The 22,620-nt window shown below is 44.4% G+C and overlaps 1 protein-coding gene across 1 annotated transcript in view; it reads right to left on the bottom strand.

Annotated features, from left to right (window-relative positions):
* Positions 1–1,339: 1,339 nt before the first annotated feature.
* Positions 1,340–22,620, bottom strand: part of TDRD15 (tudor domain containing 15) — a 108,404-nt gene continuing 87,123 nt past the window's right edge. Inside the window, 3 exon segments of the mRNA XM_065928773.1 lie at positions 1,340–1,512; positions 2,007–2,165; positions 20,521–20,548. Coding sequence (XP_065784845.1) covers positions 1,340–1,512; positions 2,007–2,165; positions 20,521–20,548 — 360 coding nt within the window.

The raw sequence follows: 22,620 nt of genomic DNA, 5'->3' as shown, positions 1-22,620 counted from the left end.
AAAAAAAAGTTCCCCAGGCCAGAGAACACCACTTCTTCAAAGACAGATTCTGCAGATTACAGATTAGTTGTGCCAAAGTGTACTTTTTAGCCACGTAAGTGTCTGGGATCTGTCCCATGAAGTGGGAGAAGAAACCCTGAAGGGCCTCAGCATAGGTGGCCGGGGCCACCCACCGAGCATCTCAGGGCCTGGCCTGAGCAGCGTCACCCACCACTATTCAGTGTCCCTTGTCCTTTCTCTGGCCTGTTCTGTGGGAAGGAGTGAGGAGGAGGACTGTCAGAGCAGACAGGGCTGGGCGGCAGGAAGGCAGCAGCAAACTCTCTTCTACCACTGACATCTTAATAATCACCAAGTTTTCAAAGAAACTTCCAACCACAGGGAAACTTCCCAATGAAATTGACTTCCAGTGAAATGCATTTACCTCTCAGCTCTTCTCCACATGTACTTTATGACAGCATCACGAGTCTCCTGCTTCGGGATGAAATCTTGTCAGCCTGTAAGAGCAAGGCAGGATGGAAGTGAGTTAGTGTTGAGGGGAAAAAAAAAATGTCAGTCAGGCTCCTAATTGCCTCAGAAGCTGCTAAGGAGGTGCGGGGCCTCCAGCCCGCACCCACAGGGCCCACAGTGAGCCCACTGACCTGTCGGAATGGCCAAGGCAGCAGCCTCTCTGTGGCTGGAGGTGACAGGCTGCAACAGGGAAGTGGGCAGGTGGATGGCAGTGCTGACCCCCTGCACGGGGCCCGCCCAACTCTATGCCTCCCCTCCCCAGGACCAGGAGTATTCTCTGCAGGGGACTCCCATCAGTTCCCTCTTTCAGGGAAAGGTCTGAAGTCATTTGCACTCTCCTGTCCTCTTCCCTAGGGGACCGGCCTTCTCAGCCTGAGTTCTCAATGACAGCAGCAAGAAGATGGCAGAGGGATGTGAGAGAGAGAGAGAGAACCACTCTTCCCCGCCTCTGAAACTCTTCTTCATGGCAGCTTCCTTCTCCCAAGTATCCTAGGAGTCTGTCTTCTGCAAAAAATACTGCTTTTCAAAGTTCTACTCATTCCTTTCCTCACCCAGAAAATTATCCTTGATTGTTCCAGGCAACGAAAACTTCTCCCTTTCCCGAATTGAATTCTGTCACTCAGATTCAGTCTCAGATCTGGGCCTGGGAAGGCCTCTGGCTTCCCCTTCAGTATAACTGAGCAGAGGACTAACTGCTCACACACACCAGGCAGGGCATCTAATCCAGACCCACAAAATACAGAAGATTCAGAATGTCATTCCTTTGTCTGTCTGAGAAAGACTTCCGCACATGGAGAAAAATGCCCTCCCACTGAGGTAAAAACCCAAGGCCTCACTCGCTCCAGCTACTGATGGGGGCTGGTGGCCTGTCAGTGCTGGTTTTGACAACCTTACTTTCTGACCTGCTCTTGTTCTTAAAGTTCAAGGCTTTTCTGGAAGCCACAGGGGACAGGGCCATGGTATTTGTCAAGAAAATCACATCTGTACCAGAGGGCTGAAAGAAGGCTGAGCGAAATGTGCCACCATGTGGTACCAGAGGCTTCAGAATGACAACTGCCAACACTCATCCCTCCATCACTGAAGTGACCGAACACAGGAACTCAGAGGAGGGCCTGAGAGTCACTGTGGGGCCAGAGGTTGGGCTGGAGGTGGAGGAGCTGAGCAGATGAGATTTAGCTGAGCCTGGGCCTTGGTCAAGTAATGGAAAACATGGAGTTACACAGGAAAAGGCCTGGTCCTGGGAATCATAAAACACAACTTCCAGTCATAACTTGGACACAATACCTGTAGATCCTCCAGGAAGTCAGTGAACATATCAGAACCTTTGTTTTCTCAATTTCACTGTTAAATGAGGTAACAGCTAGACACTCATGAGCTTTAACATATAATGAGAAAACAGAGCAATGCCCAGACTAGGGGTCAGGAGTGGAGGTGCTCTGGTGAACCTGGAGACCATTAGCCAGACTCAGAAAGCATCACCGAAGAGAAAAGGTGCCTACCTGCCTTAGGAGGTAGAAATGAAGAAGCAGACTGGGCAAGACAACTGCAAAGGCGGAAGCAAAGGAAGGTGTCTTCTGGGTTGGTTATGTGGGCCAGGATCTGGGGAGAGACATCCAGGCTGGAATATACATTGGGATTCTTTGCATGAACGTGGTAGTCTGGGAAGAGAGAGCAGTAACTGAGGTGGGGAGTGAGTGTACAGAAGCAGTTAGGACCCTGAGGATCACCACATGGTACTGAAGCTGGCTACAGCAACTATGTATATCTTTCCAAGTCTTGCTCAGGGACTTCATGTTGAAAAGTAGTTTAAAATTGGTGGTGAGGGGGAGGTGGGGGTGGGACAGTATATACGCCACAGAAAAGGAAACTAACTGGAGCTTGTTTTCTAACAGCTGGTTGTTAAACATTTACCACTGACCAAGGGCATCTAATTTTAAGGGCGGAGATAAAAGGCCAGTAAAAGAAAGGACAAAACAGTTTCAAAGATGTAGGAACAGAACCAGAAGGGAATGGTGCTCTGAATCCAAGGCAGGAGAGACAGGCCACAGGCCAGAGGAAAGGGTCTTCATGAGATGAAGCCAGTCCGGCTGAGCCACCCACACTCTGGCTAGCATGTCCTGAGGCTTTGGTCACATGCTGCTGGTCCCATGCTGGAAGGGGAGGCGACCCTAGTGTGGGCTTCTGTGCCTATACCATCTGACCAGGCATCACCCATGGCCTCACCAAACTAGAGACAGCTCGAACTTCTTTCTGACATTTCCTCTACACGCTTGGCACTTGACAAGATGAAGGCATCATCAGGAAGCTATTTCACAACATCTGAATCCTTCTCTGACAGACAACATTTAGCCAGAGATGATAGAAAAACTTCATCCTTCCCCAGACTGTAGACATGAGGGTAACATGGAGGAAGTAACAGCCTCATTTCACAGCTAGATTGCACTCAGACGCTGCCTATGCACCCACCAGCTCCAGACTCACGACTCTCCAGGTTCTGGGAGCTTCTCGATTGTTCCTTGACTGTGGGGCCCATTCTCTGCAGAATGCTGGCAGGCAGCAGTTACATTATGTATCTGCTCTGTGCTCAGGCAAGAAACCATTATGTTCACGGATCATTATTGACATCCTGACATTTGTCACCTTCTTTCATAGCAGTTAAATCTTGCTTTATCTGTAAATGTCACCATGTCATTTATTCATGAAAGGGGTCACATTCCTGAAATAGCATGCTTCAGTTTAAAAGGGGAGCTTGCCTTTCTTCGCAGTAGGTAATCCTCAAACAAACTTTACTGCTGATAAGTGCTTTTTTATTGGAGTTTCTTGGCCTTAAATGACATCCTCAAACGTAGAATGCAGTTCTGTGTTTGTGGAAATAAAATCTGAATGTTGAACAAGAGAAGATTGTTGAGATTAGAAAAAAAAATGAAGGTTTTTCTGTTGCTACCATATGTAGTAAGTTGGATGTAAACAGATTTGAATTTTTTTGAGAGTAAGCCATGATTTGAATAAGATTGTTATGCTTCTGGAAGCACGCCTGTGGCCTGTTTGAATCGTTTATGCCTCAGATGCCTCAGTGAGATCAGGGGCTTTCAAACGTTCCTGGGCTGATCCCTCAGCTGGGACGCTGGAGGAAAGAGCCTAGTACATGCGATGTGCTCATTCCTCCCATCCCCAGATCCCAAGGACACCAGCTCAGAGATGATTAGCTCTGGAACTTATGATGGCAGGAAGAAATTTCTTCTTGACAAAGTTCACTTTAAGGAAACTATATAATTTATCGCCCAAACCCAGACACTTTTTTGAGAGGGAGAAGAGGCAGTAAAAATAATTAACAGGTATTAATTGATCTACAACTACCGTGAAATCAGACAAAACAGGGCAGATGGCCAGCCAAACTTTAAGGCTTTATCAACTGTCTCGTTTAAGAGGTTTACATCCACCAGCTGCTAATTAACCATTATCCAGGAGAAGCTGTTCTCCCTGCACGTGAGGTCCTGAAGCTATCTGCCTCCAACTCATTTTTCTAGCCCAATGGTTCTAACAGTGTGGTCCACGAATGGAAATGGCCTGAAAAGGTTGTTCAAAAAATGGATGTCCAGCCTCTACTTCAGAGCTACTAAACCAGAATTTCCAAGAATGTGGATCATGCACCTGTATGTTAACAACACCTCCCCGGTCCTGGAGGTGAAATGCACACTGAACTTGGAGAACCAATCGCTCTGATCCAAATCTTTTGTTCTCCCCACCCACTCTGTGTTCTGGTCACACTGTGGTAATAGGAAGTGGGTGGGTAAATTCTGCTCTTTTTGCCTAGAAAAGTAACTTTCAGATGGGGTGGGAGCCGAAAATAGATTCTCCATTGTGCACAAATACAGAGGCTGTGGCACTTCCCGCATAACACCATCAAACATCAATCTACTCCCCCGTGCAGAATCATGTGTGTAGCCATCTCACACCCACTAGGTGCAGACAACATGCACAAATACTGTCTCGTAGGAGCTGGGAGGTAACAAAAGGGTTAGATGACATCAGGATCATCAAAAAAAGGTGATCGAATGCAATTAAAATTGCTCACTGTTAGAAGAAGAAAGGGCGAGGGAGGAAGACTTTCCCAGGCGCTAATGAGATCCTTTCTGAGTGTGATAGAGACTATGGCAACAAGTGTCACAGACCACAGCTGAACCTGAGTTCCCATCAGTAAGCCCAGGCCAGAGTCATGGTCAAACAGATATCATTGCCTCAGACAATGTCCTCATTAGTTCACCACAGTCATTACTGCCGTGGCAACAGCAGAACGCCTTCATCCTGCTGATGGCCCTGAGAGGGACCAGGTGGGTGGCTGGCAACTCAAAGCAGCAAGGCAGGCAGAGAATCAGAGCACAGACTATTCGTGTGGCGCTTTCAGACACATTTTCTCACCTCCCTCAATTCAATCATAGATGGAGCTGAGCCCAAAGCCCAAACATGACCTACAGTCCCAGGTAAAGCTTCTCCCCCTGCTCCCCTCTGCCTCTGGGAGGAGTACTTGGCACCAGTACTACAGAGAACATGTGTTAGGGCAGTATCTTCTGAAGTTCCCCAGGCCCTTATAAAGCTAAAACCCTCCCACCATGACTGAGCATGGGCACTGGCCATCCTGCTGAACTCCAGCCTAGGCCAGTAGTCACTGTGAGACCAATGGTGAGAGTCCAAGAAAGTAATTGTCATGGGACCCGGAGGTGGTGATTGAGTGTCTGCTTCAAGTCCATCTCAAAATCCAGACCTTTCCATTTATAATTCTGTACCCCATCAGAGGAGTCCCTTGTCTAAACTTCAAATGCCTCTGTTCTCAATGTTCCATTCTCATTTAACTAGACAAATTCACCCTCAAGTTCTCCCCATCTACCCCAAAACTGGCATTTCACTGAACTTCATATTAAAGAGAGAGTTCTAGTTAAAGCTCTAGACTACTTTCAAAGAATATTAGGCCAGGTCTACCCAGCACCCCAGAACTCTCCTTATGGATTCCGATCAGCTCACCTCCCCTCAACCACCTCAAAAGCCCTCCCTGGAGCTGGATACTGAGTGGGCAGGGGGGTCAGGATACAGTTCCTGGTCCAGTGGAAGTTTCAGACCAGCTGAGAAGGGGGCAAACCTACACCAGTCAGACCATCTGACACCAGTTCTTCTGCACTTCGGGCCTCTTAAGGACTATGTGAATTATTTGGAGGAAGTTGCTTGTCTCCTTGAGCCTTAGTTTCCTAACAGACGGAGAGCATATCGATCTATGAGATTCACTGTAAAACTGACCAAGGAGATGTGTTTCTAGCCCTTTACCCAGGGATACCCAGTAGGGATATACATTAATACCCTTCCCTCTGGCCTAAAAGTTAAATATAAATGTGGTCATCAGCTCTGAGTTGGGAGTAATATTTTACTAACTGCAAACAGGCTCATCCTCTGACTTGTTCAGTGCCTGTGAGAGAGTAGATTAACCTGCAAATGCCTTAGGTTCCTCATCTGTGGACTGTAATTGCTGTCCCTCCAGCTACCTAGCTCCAGTTATCATGGAAAGAAAAGCACAAGGCACGTTTTAGAATGGCTGGGAGCTGGCTGGGAGATGGTTTTCAGAGAGGTGCAGGGTGGGGCTCCATTATGACCACTGGGATTGAAAAGACAGCTCTATTTTCTACTCTGTCTTTCTGTTAAATTGAACTTCAGCCCTGGAAATTAATATCCCCACTGCATTTTAGTGAGGTGGCTCTATTTTTACAAGCGCCGCAGAATCAAGCCCTGATCTGTTATGCTGTGACCTTTCTCCAGGCTCTGCATCAGGGAATCATAATTCAGGGCCGGCCTCGGCTTTGGAAACCTCCATAGGCCTTTTATGACATGAGTGCTATTGAATATTCTATAAAATCTCCTTGGAAAACTGGCCCACATTTCTTTATAATCTCCCCAGACTGTTTCTGAAGTCCCTCTATAGATTTTTTACTCTAAAAATCCATAGTGTTTCTTAATAAGGATCTCGGCCTCTCCTAAGGGATTGTGGAGAGGATAAGGCTGGATCGGGTCCCCGGGGGAGGCCAAGGCAGGGCAACAGAAGCAATTCTGATACTGTTAAGCCCCTGGATGAGGATTCTGAGCTTAGGAGCCTGTCAGCAGGATACAGCCACTTCCAGTAGATGGACATGAAGGGAGGAATTGAGAAGTTGAGCCATATCCACCTCCCATCTCCACTGGATCCCATGTCCTCCTAACCTTGAGAAGGAGAGGTCCGTGTATAGGAATCAAAGCCCCTGCACCTTTTCAGATGCCCTCAACTGTCTCTTTCTTTCTCTTAATCAAACTCCACCTGTGCCAAGCTATCCCCTTGCTTCTGCATTTGTATGAAATACAATGTCATGGGGCACGACATCTGGCTTTCTGAGCATTTTCTAGGGAACAGATCATACAACCTGAAAGTGCAATTTTGTCAGCTCCCTCTGGATGGAACCTTGACTAAAGAGAAGTAAAAATGGAGGGAAACTGGGCAAACACATGCCCTTTTCCTCTTCAATGTTAATTGCTTAAAAAAGTGGATTTTTTTTTCTTTGCAAACCTTCGCAAGAAGTCCAGGATGCCAAGGAAACGTGCCTGTGAGGACCCAATGCATCTCTAACACGCTCAGCGGAAGCCTCCACCAGCACAGGAACACACAGCATAGCACTGCTTTGCATCTTTCCTTGCCTCACTTCCCCCTTTCTGCCTGCATTCTCAACACCTCCATCTTGCAACTCCCAAACAAATGGTTAGTACCTTAATTCCTGCCACTGACACTGCTTTCACAAGGACCTGGGCTAAAGTACATGGTTTTACCAAGTATGAAGGTCAAATAAGTTGTGATAGGTCCCATCAGAGCCAGAATGTGATCCTGGGGGACAGAACTTCTATATGACTTCTCTCTATGCCACATTACACTGCTTTTGCTTAGCACAGGATTTGGCACATGGTAGGTGTTCCACAAGGACCTGAAATATATGGCATCAAATTGAGTGTATTAGAACCAGAAAAAACCCTGAACACCACCGCCCCCCCTAAAAAAAAAATGTTTTCTTCCAAGATGAATGAGTTATGAGACTCTGAGCTCCTGCCAGCACCACCTGATAGAACAGGGGCACTTCCAAGAAGCCTTGAAAAGGGCCAAGCATCATATACTACCCCGGGTTAGTCAGGGCTTTCCAGAGAAACAGAGCCAAGAGGAATTCAGAGTGCAAGAGGACAGAGAAAGAGAGCGAGAGAGACCGATTTACTATGAGGAATTGCCTCACATGATTATGGAGGCTAAGTCCCACAGTCTGCCATGTGCAAGCAGGAGACCCAGGAAAGTCAGCTGTGTAAGGCAGTCTGCATGTGAGGGTCTGAAAACCAGGGAAGCTGACAGCATAAACCCCAGTGTGAGGGGAGGGAAGGACTGATGCCCCAGTTCCTGCAGTTGGAGAGGAGGGGCTGAATCCTCCCTTCCTCCACAGTGTCTTTTGCTGACTCACTGAAATTCTAAAATCTCCACTCCACTTGGAGCACAGATGGAAACTCAGCAACATTAAAAAAAGGCCTCTGGATCTAAAAACAAGGAATTCAAAAGCCTGGACTCTAAAGAAGAGGTAGTACCACCTCACTAATTCCCTGTGGACTAAAAATCAGGTTTAAAGATAATTATCTTTAAATTATATCTCATGCAGTTTTCCTGATCCCAGGGTTCAAGAGGGCAGTGACAATGATTATCACTAAAAGGAACAGCACTTAGAAATTAGACCCAACAGAGACACTTTAGGACAGAAGCTGAAAATGGGTACAGCTTCAGCCAGAATGTGTCACTATGTTGCATCCCTAGATGAAAATGGATATTACTAAAGACCAAGATAATTTAGAGGTAAGGAGGGACTAAGGCATGAAACAGCTTCATTTTACAGATAGGAAAATTGTGGCTCAGGGAGACTGGAAAATTGGGAATCGAGCCAAAGTGTTCTTATACAAAGCCCACCATGCCTACTTCTTCCTCCAGATTAGCCACCCAACCGGAAATGGTGACTACAGCTTTAAGGAGGAAAAGCAGATGACAATTTATCTCTTCCAGAAAGTTTCAGAAAATATAGGCATCTAACCAAGGAGACTTGAGAGATCTGGAGATCACTTTTGTAGGGCAGCTCCTTCCCCAAGGACACAAGCGAAGCAGGGGTCTTGATACCTGTGGGAGAGAGGGGCAGAGCTCCAGCTGTGCAAAAGCCAGAGAGCTGCCCCAGTGCTGCTAGTGAACTCAGCCGGCAGCAGCAGGTCTGCCTGCCTGAGATCTGGCCTCCCATCTCTGGAGACCTAAAGAACTAAAACTCACGTATGGCCAGAGGCAGGGAAATCACCCAGCAAGCCTTGGGCACACTACTGGATTTGGGCAGCTCCTCTGCTGAATTTTAATGAAGTAATTAAGAGCTAGATAATAGAGCTGGGGCTCTGCAGAGCAACACTCATGGCCCTAACCTCTTTGATATGTTCCTGCATCAGGAAGCAACTCTATCACTAAACGGCTTCATTAATATTCCAGCCAGCTCTCTGGCTCTTAAAGTGATCTACGCTAAAGTTTGTTAGTCTTTTAAATTACCTGGTGAAGTCCCTTGGAAAAAAAAAAAGAATGAATACATTCTGGGGAAAGAACATCATCACAGGGGGTGCTAGGAGAAGCAGACCAGTTAGACTTGTTCATATTTTCTCTAGTCTTGGTTATGAAGAGAAATAATGATGGGACCACTTCATTCATACTGATGGGGGACATGGCTTAGGGCATGGCAGCCAGGGGAGCTGGAAGCCTGTCTTCGCCTGGGATGCCTCTGCCACTTGGCAGATACCTGGATTCCTGGACAACAGAGCTGTTAACTCCTTGACCCAAAATAAAGAAGCTGAATGCTTGGGCTCCACATGGCCAGAGGGCTTTCTTCAGAGAAACCTGCTCCTCTGCCCCAGAGGTTTACCCTGGTCACCCAGGGCGTGGGAACAGAGAAAAGTTGGGTCTCGCCTGTGCTCTCTCCTCTTTGCCTTCTTGGTCCTCAAGGCCCATCTGACCCCTCACGTCCCTGAGTCCTTTCCTGTATAACCCTAGAGGCTCAGAGTTGGGACCTCAGAGTTTAATTCACCCCAGTCCCTCTCTTGTATTACCACATTAAAGAATCCCTGATAAAGAAGATCCAGATTCTGTTGGAATGATTCCAAGGACAAGGAGCTTGCTATTTCACAAGTTCAGTGTCAAGCATTTCTTGTCATAAAAATATACTTCCACTGAGAAGAAATCTGTTTCCTGATGACTTCAATGACTTAGAAATAGGTGTTTGGTGTGGCCAAAAGAGGCTTCCCTGATGGCTCAGTTGGTAAAGAATCGCCTGCAATGCAGGAGACCCCTGTTCAATTCCTGGGTCGGGAAGATCCGCTGGAGAAGGGCTAGGCTACTGACTCCAGTATTCTTGGCCTTCCCTTGTGGCACAGCTGTTAAAGAATCCACCTGCAATGTGGTCAAAAGGAGGTAGCAAAAGGGGACTTATGGTGACTGTACAGTTCTGTACCGGTGGTAGTTACATGAAACTACGCATGGACCTACACACACACACAAGTCAATGTAAAACTGGTAAAATCTGGAGACTTACCTGGCAGTCCAGTGGTTAGGACTCCATGCTTTAACTGCCAAGGGTGTGGGTTCAGAACTTGACCAGGTTGGCACCCTGATTTCAGACTTTCCAGGCTTCAGAACTGTGAGAAATAAATACCTTTTGCTTATGCTACCCAGTTTATGATATTCTACTATAGCAGCTAGAACTAAGACAGAAAACAAAACATTTCTAAGTGTATTCTCTAGCAAGTTTCAGAGAACAAAAGCTACCAACCAACAGTCTTCACAGCCTCAGGGCATTCCTAAATTTTCTCCTGGAGTTGGCCTTGCCCTGAGTGGGCTAGGTCTGTCCTTCTCATGGCCTTTTCTCCGATTTGCATCTTGGATGCTCTTTCAGAAAGCCTTGTTTTCAGAAATAAACCCTCTCTAACCTGGCTATGCTTCAATTCATTCCAATCAGATCTAACACATCAACCCTTTACTCTGAAGAGGGCACAAAGTTAAGTATTAGGAGCAGAACACGGACAAACCATGCCCATCCTGTGCTCTCTTCAGTCTCCTCTAGGAGAAAAGATAATCGATCATTCTAATTCAGAAAATTTCAAGTCTTTCTCCAAAGAGCTTACATTAACCAGTCTGTAGCCATTAGATTCTCCTGCTGATCCTTCTTTACTAGAGACTCCATGTGTCAGTGTATTAATTAACTATTGTTTCAAGACAATGGTGCATAACAAACAATCCCAAATCTCATTGGCTTATAACAATAAGCATTAATTTGTCTCCTTCATTGGTTTACCAGTAGGCTGGAATTCAACTGATCTCAACTATGCTTTGCTAGGCTTGGATTTGGACTAAGGATAGAGTTCAGGTATATTCTAAGTATCACATCATTCTCTGTGGACCAGACCTATGCAGAGCATTTATTCCATGGCAGAAATACAAGAAGCTAAGCCAAACAACCCAAGCATATTCATAGCCTCTGCTTATGTCATATACACTAATTCTATTGGTTAAAGCCATGCTTAATATCAATGGGGCTTATATTCTTGCTCTAATGGAAAGTGCACCAAAGTTAGAGGGCAAAACTCATGAAGGTATCTCTATTACAGGGGAGGAAAAAAAGAGTAAAGATCAATAATCCATCTACCATTCAGTAATAACTAATTTACTGTTTGAGACAACTTCCCCAAACCTCAGATGCCCCTGCAGAGCAGGGTCTCTGGAGCCCAAAACATGAGACAGAATCAATTGGCCAATCAGTTACACTTCCCTTCCACTGTGGCTTAGCACAACAATGGTCCATTGTAACCAGTAAGCAGCTGTAGACACAAAGGGAAACATCCTTCATTGTGTCTCCCTGGCTTTGTTCCAGGCCCCAGGAGAACACAAACCAGAATCCCAAGCAGTCTTGGCACTGGACAAAGGTGAATCATCTCTGTAGCAAGCCTGCCAATCTCAGAGAATAAAGTATTAGAGTCAAATATCCTGAGACCAGACCTCCCTGTCCATGTCCACCACTATCCTCAGAGTTTGTGGTATCCTGGTCCTCAGGAACAACTATAATCACCCAGACATGATGATCAATGTTTTATTAATCGCCTTTTTCAGAGGGGCTTGCTACATGCCATATACTGTGCAAAATGTTCTATTTTGATAAACTCTTCCAAAGACCCTGTGTGATGGGCATTAATCACCCCTCTTTATAGATGAGGTTCAAAACGGTATGATAATTTTCTCAAGGCTACATAACACAAGGCCTGGCAGCTGGTGGAAGTATAAATATAAATGAGACACAGGCCATATGATGGACCCTAGCTCTTCTGCTAAACAACATCCAAATGGTTAATTCCAATTCTAGAGTCTCAGTTCTACCATTCATAAGTTACTACCATGAAACAATGAGAAGGCTACAGTGAATTAGCATTTGTTGTTTTAGTAGCTAGGTTGTGTTTGACTCCTTTGCAAACCTATGGACTATAGCCCACCAGGCTCCTCTGTCCACAGTATTTCCCAGGCAAGAACACTGGAGTGGGTTACCATTTCCTTCTCCAGGGAATCTTTCCAACCCAGGGATCAAACTCGCATCTCTTGCATTGTAGCGGATTGCCTACCACTGCACCACCTGGGAAGCCAGTGAATTGGGGAAAAGCTTTGTGCAGAACTCTGTGTCCCTAGGAGAACAGACCCAGGAATCTTTGACCTGTGACTTCAAATCCTACCTTATCCCTTATGGTCTACCTTCAGAACAGCATCTCTGAGCTACAACAAAGCTCCATGACAAGTCTAGGGAGGAAAGCCTGGACCAGAAGAGGAGAAAAGTTCCCTAGTGTCAGACTATAAGTTTCCTTATCCTTAGCGGCTCTGTACAGCTTCCCTAGACTCCATCCCACCAGGCTGTTCTATGGCAGGCTCAGAGAAAGAAGACTGCCCACTCTATGCTAACTGATCTATAACTGCCTCTGGCCCACATGACTACTGCAGCAGGATCTGCCTCAGTCACACTGCCATTGAGGGAGAAATATGCGGCCACTTCCCCAGTTATACCTAACAGCTCCCCAGCCAAGCTGTCTCTGTCCCTGAGCTTGGGGAGTCAACTCCTATAAGAAAAGGGGGCTTAGAAGAGAGAGGGGGTTGACTGGCTAGAATGGATAGAGCCCTGATCCTCTCTGAGGGTCTCCCTTCCAGTCCTGTTGGATTACTCAGATGGAAGTCCCACATCCATCATGTTCAGAATCCCTGTGTTCCTCTAGTAGTCAACATCCAGGGGTACCTGGAGCAATGAAGCTATCATGAAGCCACTCTCTCTGTCCTCTGATGTTAGTCCTATGACACCACGTTTTAAGCCAATGCTGGGGAAGGAGGCTGGTTATTGATGAAGGTGAGATAACAAACCTTCCTGAGGAGGAGGGCCCAGAAGGTCCTCAGCAGACAAGGAAAACAAAAAGGCGAGTCAGATCCCAGACCATGTCAGGCCTGTATCCAGACAATGGCTCTCTTGTCTGTGCTCATTCCATATTCTGTTACCATCTAGGAAGACAGACATGTGTAAGAGGAAGAAAGGGAACTGTGAGCCCAGCCAGGAGGGGTTCTCCTGGACAAAAGGCTGCAACCACAACCGCCCAGGACCCATGTAACTGAGGAAGATGTTGGGGGAAACCAAGGCTCCTGTGTAACTTCTCCTTTGGTGTGTTTTCTGTGATAAAATGTGATTTACGCCAGAAAAGGCCCCTGAAGATTCCTTCTTCACAAAGTCATCATAATAGATTATTTGACATTGGAAAACAAACAAACAAAAAAGAGACAAGAACACTTGACCCAAACTTTCTGGACCAGTGAACAGTTCTTTCTATTGGCATTCTGGCTGATATTCTTCTTAATAAATTTGAAAAAGAAAGGCATTTTGGCGGTCTTTTTCATGCCATCTGCTTCTTCAGCTCCGGAAAACCTTGGCTGGTGAAGTACCCCTGCCCGGGGCTCCCACAGGCTCTCCACAGCACAGCACACGTTGTGCCATGCTGTTGTTGCCCTTTGCTCCCTGCCCCTCAAGGAAAGAACATTTTCAACTTTGTACACTCTGACTGATGGGAGTTCATTAGGTTTATTGGATAATAAATACACAAAGTTCCACTTTCTCTGATGTTCCTACATGTCTCCCTACCCTGCTACGTGCGCTCAGAGATTTCCTCTTCTTTCAATTTTGGGACTCAGAAGCTATGTAGCCTGGCACTGGGCTCAGATCTAGTCCTCACAGATGGAGGGTTCAGCAACTCAAATCAGGGGCTAGACTGAAAAAGTCTCTGTGCCCCAAACCCTAGCACCTCCAACAGAGGAGGACTCACGGGTGTGCAGCTGGTGGTGGTGTAGTTTCACGCCCACCAGCTCTCCAGCTCACCTGAGAATGCTGAGCACCAAGGTCAAGATCACAAATACTGTCTCCTGCTCTGAGTCAAAAGGATACAAGGTCCCTAGCAATGCTCTAATTCTACCCTTTCCATCTCTCTGCTGGTGACTCCTGGGGAAGGCCACAATGTCCACGATGTACGGAGGGCAGGGAGAAGGAATGGTGAGTATTAGTGATAGAGTCAATCCCTGCTCTCCAGGAAAGGAAGCTGCAGTGCCTGGGAGACCAGTGAGCTCGCATGAACCATAAGGTACAGTGGCCCCCACTACCCCCCACCTCTACCTCCCAGATCACAGGGTACCTCAAGCTGCTGTGCACAAGCTTCTGAGTCAGATAAGCTCACTGACTTCTCCCCGGAAGGCACAAAGGCCTAGAGGGAACTGGAGGGAAAGTAATGCCTCATAATATTATCTAACTAACATTCTAAGGGTCCAAATGTCAGGAACCCAGAAAAGTACCCACCCTTGCATACTTGTACAAAGCTTCCTCTTTTTGGAATCGGTTCATCAGCAGGTGTTCTCTGTCAACTAAATAAAGCAGATGGAACCCTTGAGCAATAGTCCCAACCTTCACAGAGTACCCTATTTGGATGGGGTGGCAGGACTCACACAGAAGCAGCTGAGGACACCACCTGTGGACAAATAGACTCCACAGGTAACACGGGCCTTCAGAGCAGCAGGAGTTCATATGAAGGAGGGAGGTCACTGTGACTACAAGTTCCTAAAGGTGATGAAGCCTGAGCTGGCTCCCAAATGAGAGAGACATCAATTTAAGCAGAGAGAAGGCTCAGAGAATTTTAAGTTGAAACACCACATAAAAGCATGCATTCTGTGGTAAGATATGCAAACTATACAATTTTAGCAATGGCACAATGGGCCATTCAATCCCATTGTATAAAATGATGCTGTCTTCTTAGGCTTGATATTAGTTTAAAATAAAATAAAACCATTTCCCGCTTGATTACAGTTAGAATCAGAGAAGGATTTTCAGTCTGACCCTCAGTAGTGTTTAAAATAGTGGAAAAGAGCAGATAAGGCGTTGAATAAAATAAATGTTTCTGATCTCAATCCAGTTACTGCTGAATGCAGCAGCGGATTGGAAAGGTAGGTCGCCTCTGGCATTCTCAGCCATAAGAAATTTAACGATGGATGAAAATGGATAAAATCAAGATGCTCTGATAGAATGGGAGGCTTCAATATCTCAGAAAATTAGGATCCTTGTAACCAATTTTACAATGGCTGGATTATAGCTAAATAGGATTTTAAGTCTATTGTAAATGAAAGGAAATCTAATTTAACTGGGCCACATCATTTTTACCGAAATGCGATAAATGCTAATTTCCTTGCCGGGCACCAGTGACTTGGCTTGTGATAGAGGTTTGTAAGGTGCTCAAGTCTGACCAATCTCAAATTGGCTTTTTCTAGTTCTGAGGTTGAGCTTCGAATTCACACGTTTGGCAGTGGGGGGGGGGGGGGGGGGTTGGAGGGGGAGGGATAGTTAAGGGAAGCAATTAAAGTTTTACCTACTTGGCTCCACAGCCTCTCCACCCTGTGTCCAAGGTCACTTTTGAGAACCACCCTCTTTACCAACATGAGCCTGACCAGAGTACAAGACAGTATCCCAAACACCCAATTTTAACAATTCTCCCTTTTTGTTTTTTAATTATTACCCCTGTCTATGTTCTAAGCAAAGTACAAACTATCCTTCAAAATATGCAAAGGCATTCCTTTCACAAACACAAAAGCCAAGAGACAGAATGGCAGACAGTGAGCAGTGAGCATGGCTGGTGCATAAGATACAGCTAAAAAGCAGTGGCATGTGTGTGTGTTATTGAAATGCCCCCAAGCATTCCAAATCTGGAGTCATTCTTTTCTTCAGAATTCAAATAAAATCACTGGAGTCCCTGTTTAGTTTCTCTACCACACAATTCTCTGGGAACGTAAACACATGGTTACTGCTTGTCCCCAAGGCAACCGCAAACCATGACTGACACTAGACTGTAGTACTTAACCAACTTTCCCAAACACTTGAGAATGTCATAATAAATTACAATACTGAAGAAGAAAACTTAAAACTTAAGTTCTCCTAAAATCTACAAGCCATAACACATTGCACACCTTTGCTGACTCTGTCCCTCCCTAGTCCTGGCCGTGTTAGTGGGGTCTCTCCCAGGTTATAGCAGTTCCTTCTACTGACTTGTCTTGCCAATCTCCCCAGTGCCCATCCCCAAAACCATCTAATTTATGTTCATAAGTATAGCTAATATTTACCTAGCATTTACATATGACATTGTTTAGGCCCTTTATCTTCATTAATTCATTCAGTTCTTCTAAAAGCCTTAGAAGATGGGTTATATTATATTCATATTTTATACATAGGGAAGTTAAAGCACAAATAGATTGATTACCCAAAGTTTAGAGAACTGGTATGTGGTGGAGGTTATGATTTAAACCCAGAAGGCTAACTCTAGAGATATTGATCTGAATTTTCATACACTGCATATCCAAAGAACAATCTCTAAACACAAGGAAGACCTGGATCATCCTAGTATATAAGGCAGTTTAGTGAGCACCCTGCAATGGTTAACCTTATGTGTCAACTCAGCTAGGCTATGGTGCCCAGTTGTTTGGTTAAACCAAAGTCCAGATGTCTCTATAAAGACATTTTTTTAAAAATAGAGACTATAAGAAAATCATTAAATAAGTGAATGAGTAAATCATAACTAAATGACTAAATAATAATGAATGATTAAATTGATAAAACTAATAACGAAGTAAATAAGTCATTATACTCTTTACAGTGTGGATGGGCCTCATCTAAGCACAGAAGGCCTTAAGAACACAAACTGAGTCTGCATGGAATAGAAGGAATTCTACCCAGGATCGCAACAGAGACTGAGTTAAAATGTACTGAGAAAGTAGATCCTAATCATTCTCATCACAGGAAAAGAAAAAAAAAAAAGGTATCCATTGGAGTGATGGACGTGTTGATTGTGGTATTTCACAATATATACATATGTCAGATCATCAGATTGTACATTTTAAATATACACAATTTGTCAATTATACCTCAGTGAGCTGTAAAAATAAATACAGATGTGAGAGAAAGGGAGTTGGGGGAGAATTTTTTTAAAAAGAGGACTGCAACACAGTCCTGCCTGAGCTTCCAGCCTGCTGCCCTGTGGAACTAGGACTCAAGATCTGCAACATAAATTTTTATCTGAATCTGCAGCCCACCAACCTGCCCCACAAATTTCAGCCTTGCTAGACCCTACAATCAAATAAGCCAATTTTTAGAAGGCTACACATAGATCTATAGCTCTTGCCAGGCTTAGGTCTTTCAAGACTTTAAAATCTTGTTTCTACAGGATGCCAATCCAAGCTTAATTTTTTTTTTTTCATTTATTTTTATTAGTTGGAAGCTAATTACTTTACAATATTGTAGTGGGTTTTGTCATACATTGACACGAACAAGCTTAATTTTTATGCATGATTGTACTGAAAGAAACTTCCCAGACAGGATAGAGGCAGAAATAAAAGGGGTGAGGGAGAACCTTCCACAAGCTTCCCCAGTGGAACTTTTACCAGCGTGAAGACGACCCATACTCTTTCCATCCAGGGAGAATTCTGGACTGTAACACTGTGGTCCACAAATGAGGCAACCTCTGCTGCATCCACAGGGGTTTTCTCAAGACATATCCAGCTCACACACTGCCCTCTGTGAAGGCATGTCAGTTCCTTCTCTATTCTGGACGCTGTGTGCTAAGTCGCTTCAGTCGTGTCCAACTCCTTGTGACCCTATAGACTATAGCCCTGCAGGCTCCTCTGTCCATGGGATCCTCCATGCAATACTGGAGTGGGTTCCTCTGCCCTCCTCCAGGGAATCTTCCTGACCCAGGGATCGAACCCACATCTCTGGACACTGCCATGACCTGAATGTTTAGGTCTCCCCAAATTCATATGTAGAAACTCTAATCCCTTAAGGAGATGAAAACAGTAGGCGAGACCTTTAGGAGGTGATTAGGTCATGAGAGTAGAGCCCTCATGAATGAAATTAGCATTATGAGACGCCATAGGGCCCCCTAGCCGCCTTCACCCCATGTGAGAATACAGTGAGAAGCCTGTGACCCCAAAAAGGGCTCTTATAAAACTGTGCTAGCACCCTTTTCTCGGATTTCTAGCTTCCAGAATTGTGAGAAATTTTTGTTGTTTATAAGTCACATAGTCTGTGGCATTTTGTCATAACAATCCAGAGAGTCACCAAGATCTCCTTATACTTCATGGCACTCACCACATCCTGCCCAATGCCATTAGCCACATCACTTGGCTTAAACTCTGAGGCATGGGAATTGAAATCTGCTGACCAGAGTCCAGTCATGTTCCCAAAATTGGATAAATATGCCACTCACATTTGGAAAAACCTTATGTCTTCACTCCCGGATTTTGTTAGTCCCTCACCTTTTCCCAGCTCACTCTCAGTTCTCACTCTCACTCTCACTCTCAAGGTCAAAGACATACACCTTCTCCTACTCTCCTAAAGCACACCCACTCACTCATTCTACTCCATCCCACTGGCCTTCGTGTTGTTCTTCAAGGAGTCAAGAAAGCTCCTTCCTGCCTGAGGACCTTTATGGTCACTAGTTTCCTCCTCCCAGAATGATTTTCTCAGAATGTTCTATGCCCCCCTTCTTCCTTTCATTAAAACTTCAGTCCAGTTGTCACCTTCTCAGGCCTTCCCTATCTAAAAGAACATCTCCCCCTATTCTCTTAGCCTGCTTCCATTTTCTTTATAGCCCTTTGCCTAGGGAAAACTGAAATAGAATATATATTTGTAAGTAAATAAATATGTATGTATGTGTGCATGTTAATTGTCTATAGAACCCCATTGGGATGAAAGTTTCACAAGAGCAGCAGCTCACTTTCTCTTTGCTCTTTCCTTTCTCCTCAAGATCTAAAGAAGTGCTTGGCATATAGTAGCATATTCAGTTAAATAAACTTAATAGTAATTTTATATGATTTAAAGGGTTCATCTTTTTTTTCCTCCAAATAAGTGAACCAGTTACTGTTCACTTTTTCCTGTTACTTATTCCTTCACTTATTCCTGTTACTCACTACAAAATAAACCATTACTCACCCACTGGTTTTGTACTGCTGACTTTATCATTTGCCAAGTTCTCATATTTTAGGTACTAGAAAAGTAGGTTGAAATTACCATTGGAAATGTAAATAATATGAATAAAAAATTGTTATATCTAGTACCTTACATAGGACTTTCTGCAGTGTGCATATTCTTTAAAAGCTCCCTGTGTGATTCCTGTGTGTCCTCCTACCTTTACCCCTCGTGAAGAACAACTGCTATAGCTACTTAGCACCTCATGTGGGCTCAGCACTGGGAGATAAAGAAATGGTGTAAGGCATAGATTTTGCCCTTGAATCACTTACTGTCTCGGTAGGGAGACAAAACAGGTACTGGAAACCATCAGAATATTAAGTACTAAATTTTCCAGGAAATTATACACATGGAAGAGCATTAAGATAAACGCCGTAGGAGACAATCAGAAACAAAGAAGAGCTTGGTTGCCTGTGAAGGATTCATTGTGACTATTAGACCTGATTTTTATAAAGAAGAATAAATAAAATAGAAATCTGCTCTGTCCTTTTGGGAAGAAAGTTTAAACTGGCAGTTTTCTCCACTTAACACCCAATTGCTGTTGCTATTGTTTTTTCCAGTTAGGTATCTGCACATGAAAAATGAACCACATTGATGGGACAAGCAGAAATTATGTAAGAGCTGCTAATTACTCATTTACTTACAATTAAGTGGCTATAACACAACTGCCTGAATTGAAGCACATGGTGGATCTGTTACTCAGTCCATCCCATATGGGTATGCTTGTGTGTGTGTGCAGCAGCCTCTATGTATTTATCTTCTTAAACTATACCACAATGAAGTACCAGACTCTCCATCCACAGGCAGGCCATGGAAACTGTCCCAAACAGAAGCTCTGAATAGTGCAGTGTTTCTCTTCCAGGTGCTTTAGGGGATTTCTATTTCAAAAACACGCAGCATTTCTAGCAATAGAGACTTTCAAAAAACTTTTCAGTATATTTCTACACTCCCCAACTCCTTGGCAAATGTATGAGATCGTTGAATTTGCATTTTGGTATTAGACTCATTTCTGGCTCCATGCTTTTCTTCTTTTTTCTCCTCCTTTAAAAATACGTTACCTGCTTTAAGACCATATTGAAACAAGGCATGAACAAATAAACATTTATTAATTTCTAGCATCTCCCAAGTGGTTCTCAGTGTATGGGCTTGGGAACAGCAGCAGTAGCAGCACCTGAGGACTTGTTAAAATTGCAAAACTCAAGCTCCACCTCAGACCTACTAAACTAGAAACTTTGGAAACAGGGCTCAATAATCTATATTTTAATCAGGATTTTCACTGATTCTGATGCAGGCTAAATGTGAGAATCACTGTCCAAAAAGATTACAAACTTACCAGTGCTGCTGGAATCATCAGAGAGGCCCTGAAAATGAGGGTACCCAGGGCTTAACGGCTGGGTTAACCTTGGATAAGAAAATTTGGTCATCTTAACACTTCCTGAGAATTTCACCCTATCCTGTAACTTTCAATGATTATATTGCAAACAACTCCCCAGATATCCCTCAGTTCAGTTCAGTCATTCAGTCGTGTCCAACTCTTTTCCACCCCAGGGACTGCAGGATGCCAGGCTTCCCTGTCCATCACCAACTCCTAGAGCTTACTCAAACTCATGTCCATTGACTCAGTGATGCCACCCAACCATCTCATCCTCTGTTGTCCCCTTCTCCTCCTGCCTTCAATCTTTCCCAGCATCAGGGTCTTTTCCAATGAGTCAGTTCTTCGCATCAGGTGGCCAAAGTATGGGAGTTTCAGCTTCACTATCAGTCCTTCCAATGAATATTCAGGACTGACTTCTTTTAGGATTAACTGGTTTGATCTCTTTGCAATACAGGGGGCTCTCAAGAGTCTTCTCCAACACCACAGTTCAAAAGCATCAATTCTTTGGCGCTCAGCTTTCTTTATAATCCTTTTGAAGTCCTTTGCATAGGAATTGTGAAGAAGGTTGCCATTATCTTCATTACCTCCACCATAGTTTGGTCTCAGGTCAACAACAAGGAGGGAACACAGCCCTGTCCATCAGCAGAAAATTGGATTAAAGATTTTCTGAGCTATTTACTTATAAATGGAAGACTTTCTTATCTCTCCTTGCTATTCTTTGGAACTCTGCATTCAAATGGGTATATCTTTCCTTTTCTCCTTTGCTTTTCGCTTCTCTTCACAGCTATTTGTAAGGCCTCCATAGACAGCCATTTTGTTTTTTTGCATTTCTTTTTCTTGGGGATGGTCTTGATCTCTGTCTCCTGTACAATGTCATGAACCTCTGTCCATAGTTCATCAGGCACTCTGTCTATCAGATCTAGTCCCTTAAATCTACTTCTCACTTCTACTGTATAGTCATAAGTGATTTGATTTAGGTCATACCTGAATGGTCTAGTGGTTTTCCCCACTTTCTTCAATTTAAATCTGAATTTGGCAATAAGGAGTTCATAATCTGAGTCACAGTCAGCTCCTGGTATTGTTTTTGCTTTTTTGCTGACTGTATAGAGCTTCTCCATCTTTAGCTGCAAAGAATATAATCAATCTGATTTCGGTGTTGATCATCTGGTGATGTCCATGTGTAGAGTCTTCTCTTGTATTGTTGGAAGAGGGTGTTTGTTATGGCCAGTGTGTTCTCTTGGCAAAACTCTATTAGCCTTTTCCCTGATTCATACTATATTCCAAGGCCAAATGTGCGTTACTCCAGGTGTTTCTTGACTTCCTACTTTTGCATTCCAGACGCCTATAATAAAAAACATATCTTTTTTGTGTGTTAGTTCTAAAAAGTCTTGTAGGTCTTCATAGAACTGTTCAGCTTCTTCAGCATTACTGGTCAGGGCATAGACTTGGATTACCGTGATATTGAATAGTTTCCCTTGGAAATGAACAGAGATCATTCTGTCATTTTTGAGATTGCATCCAAGTACTGTATTTCAGACTTTTTTGTTGACTATGATGGCTACTCCATTTCTTCTAAGGGATTCCTGCCCACAGTAGTTGATATAATGGTCAACTGAGTTAAATTCCCCATTCCAGCCCATCTTACTTCACTAATTCCTACAATGTCGACGTCCATGCTTGCCATCTCCTGTTCGACCACTTCCAAATTGCCTTGATTCATGGACTTAACATTCCTCTTTACAGCATCAGACCTTGCTTCTATCACCACTCCCATCCACAACTGGGCATTGCTTTTGTTTTGGCTCCATCCCTTCATTCTTTCTGGAGTTATTTCTCCACTGATCTCCAGTAGTATATTGGGCATCTACCAACCTGGGGAGTTCATCTTTCAGTGTCCTATCTTTTTGCCTTTTCATACTGTTCATGGGGTTCTCAAGGCAAGAATACTGAAGTGGTTTGTCATTCCCTTCTCCAGTGGACCACATTCTGTCAGACCACTCCACCATGACCCGTCCGTCTTGGGTGTCCCTACACAGCATGGCTTAGTTTCATTGAGTT

The sequence above is a fragment of the Muntiacus reevesi genome, chromosome 3 (genome assembly GCF_963930625.1).
Source record: "Muntiacus reevesi chromosome 3, mMunRee1.1, whole genome shotgun sequence".
In the NCBI taxonomy this organism is placed as follows: Eukaryota; Metazoa; Chordata; class Mammalia; order Artiodactyla; family Cervidae; genus Muntiacus; species Muntiacus reevesi.
This window is presented reverse-complemented; position numbering and strand designations above follow the sequence as displayed.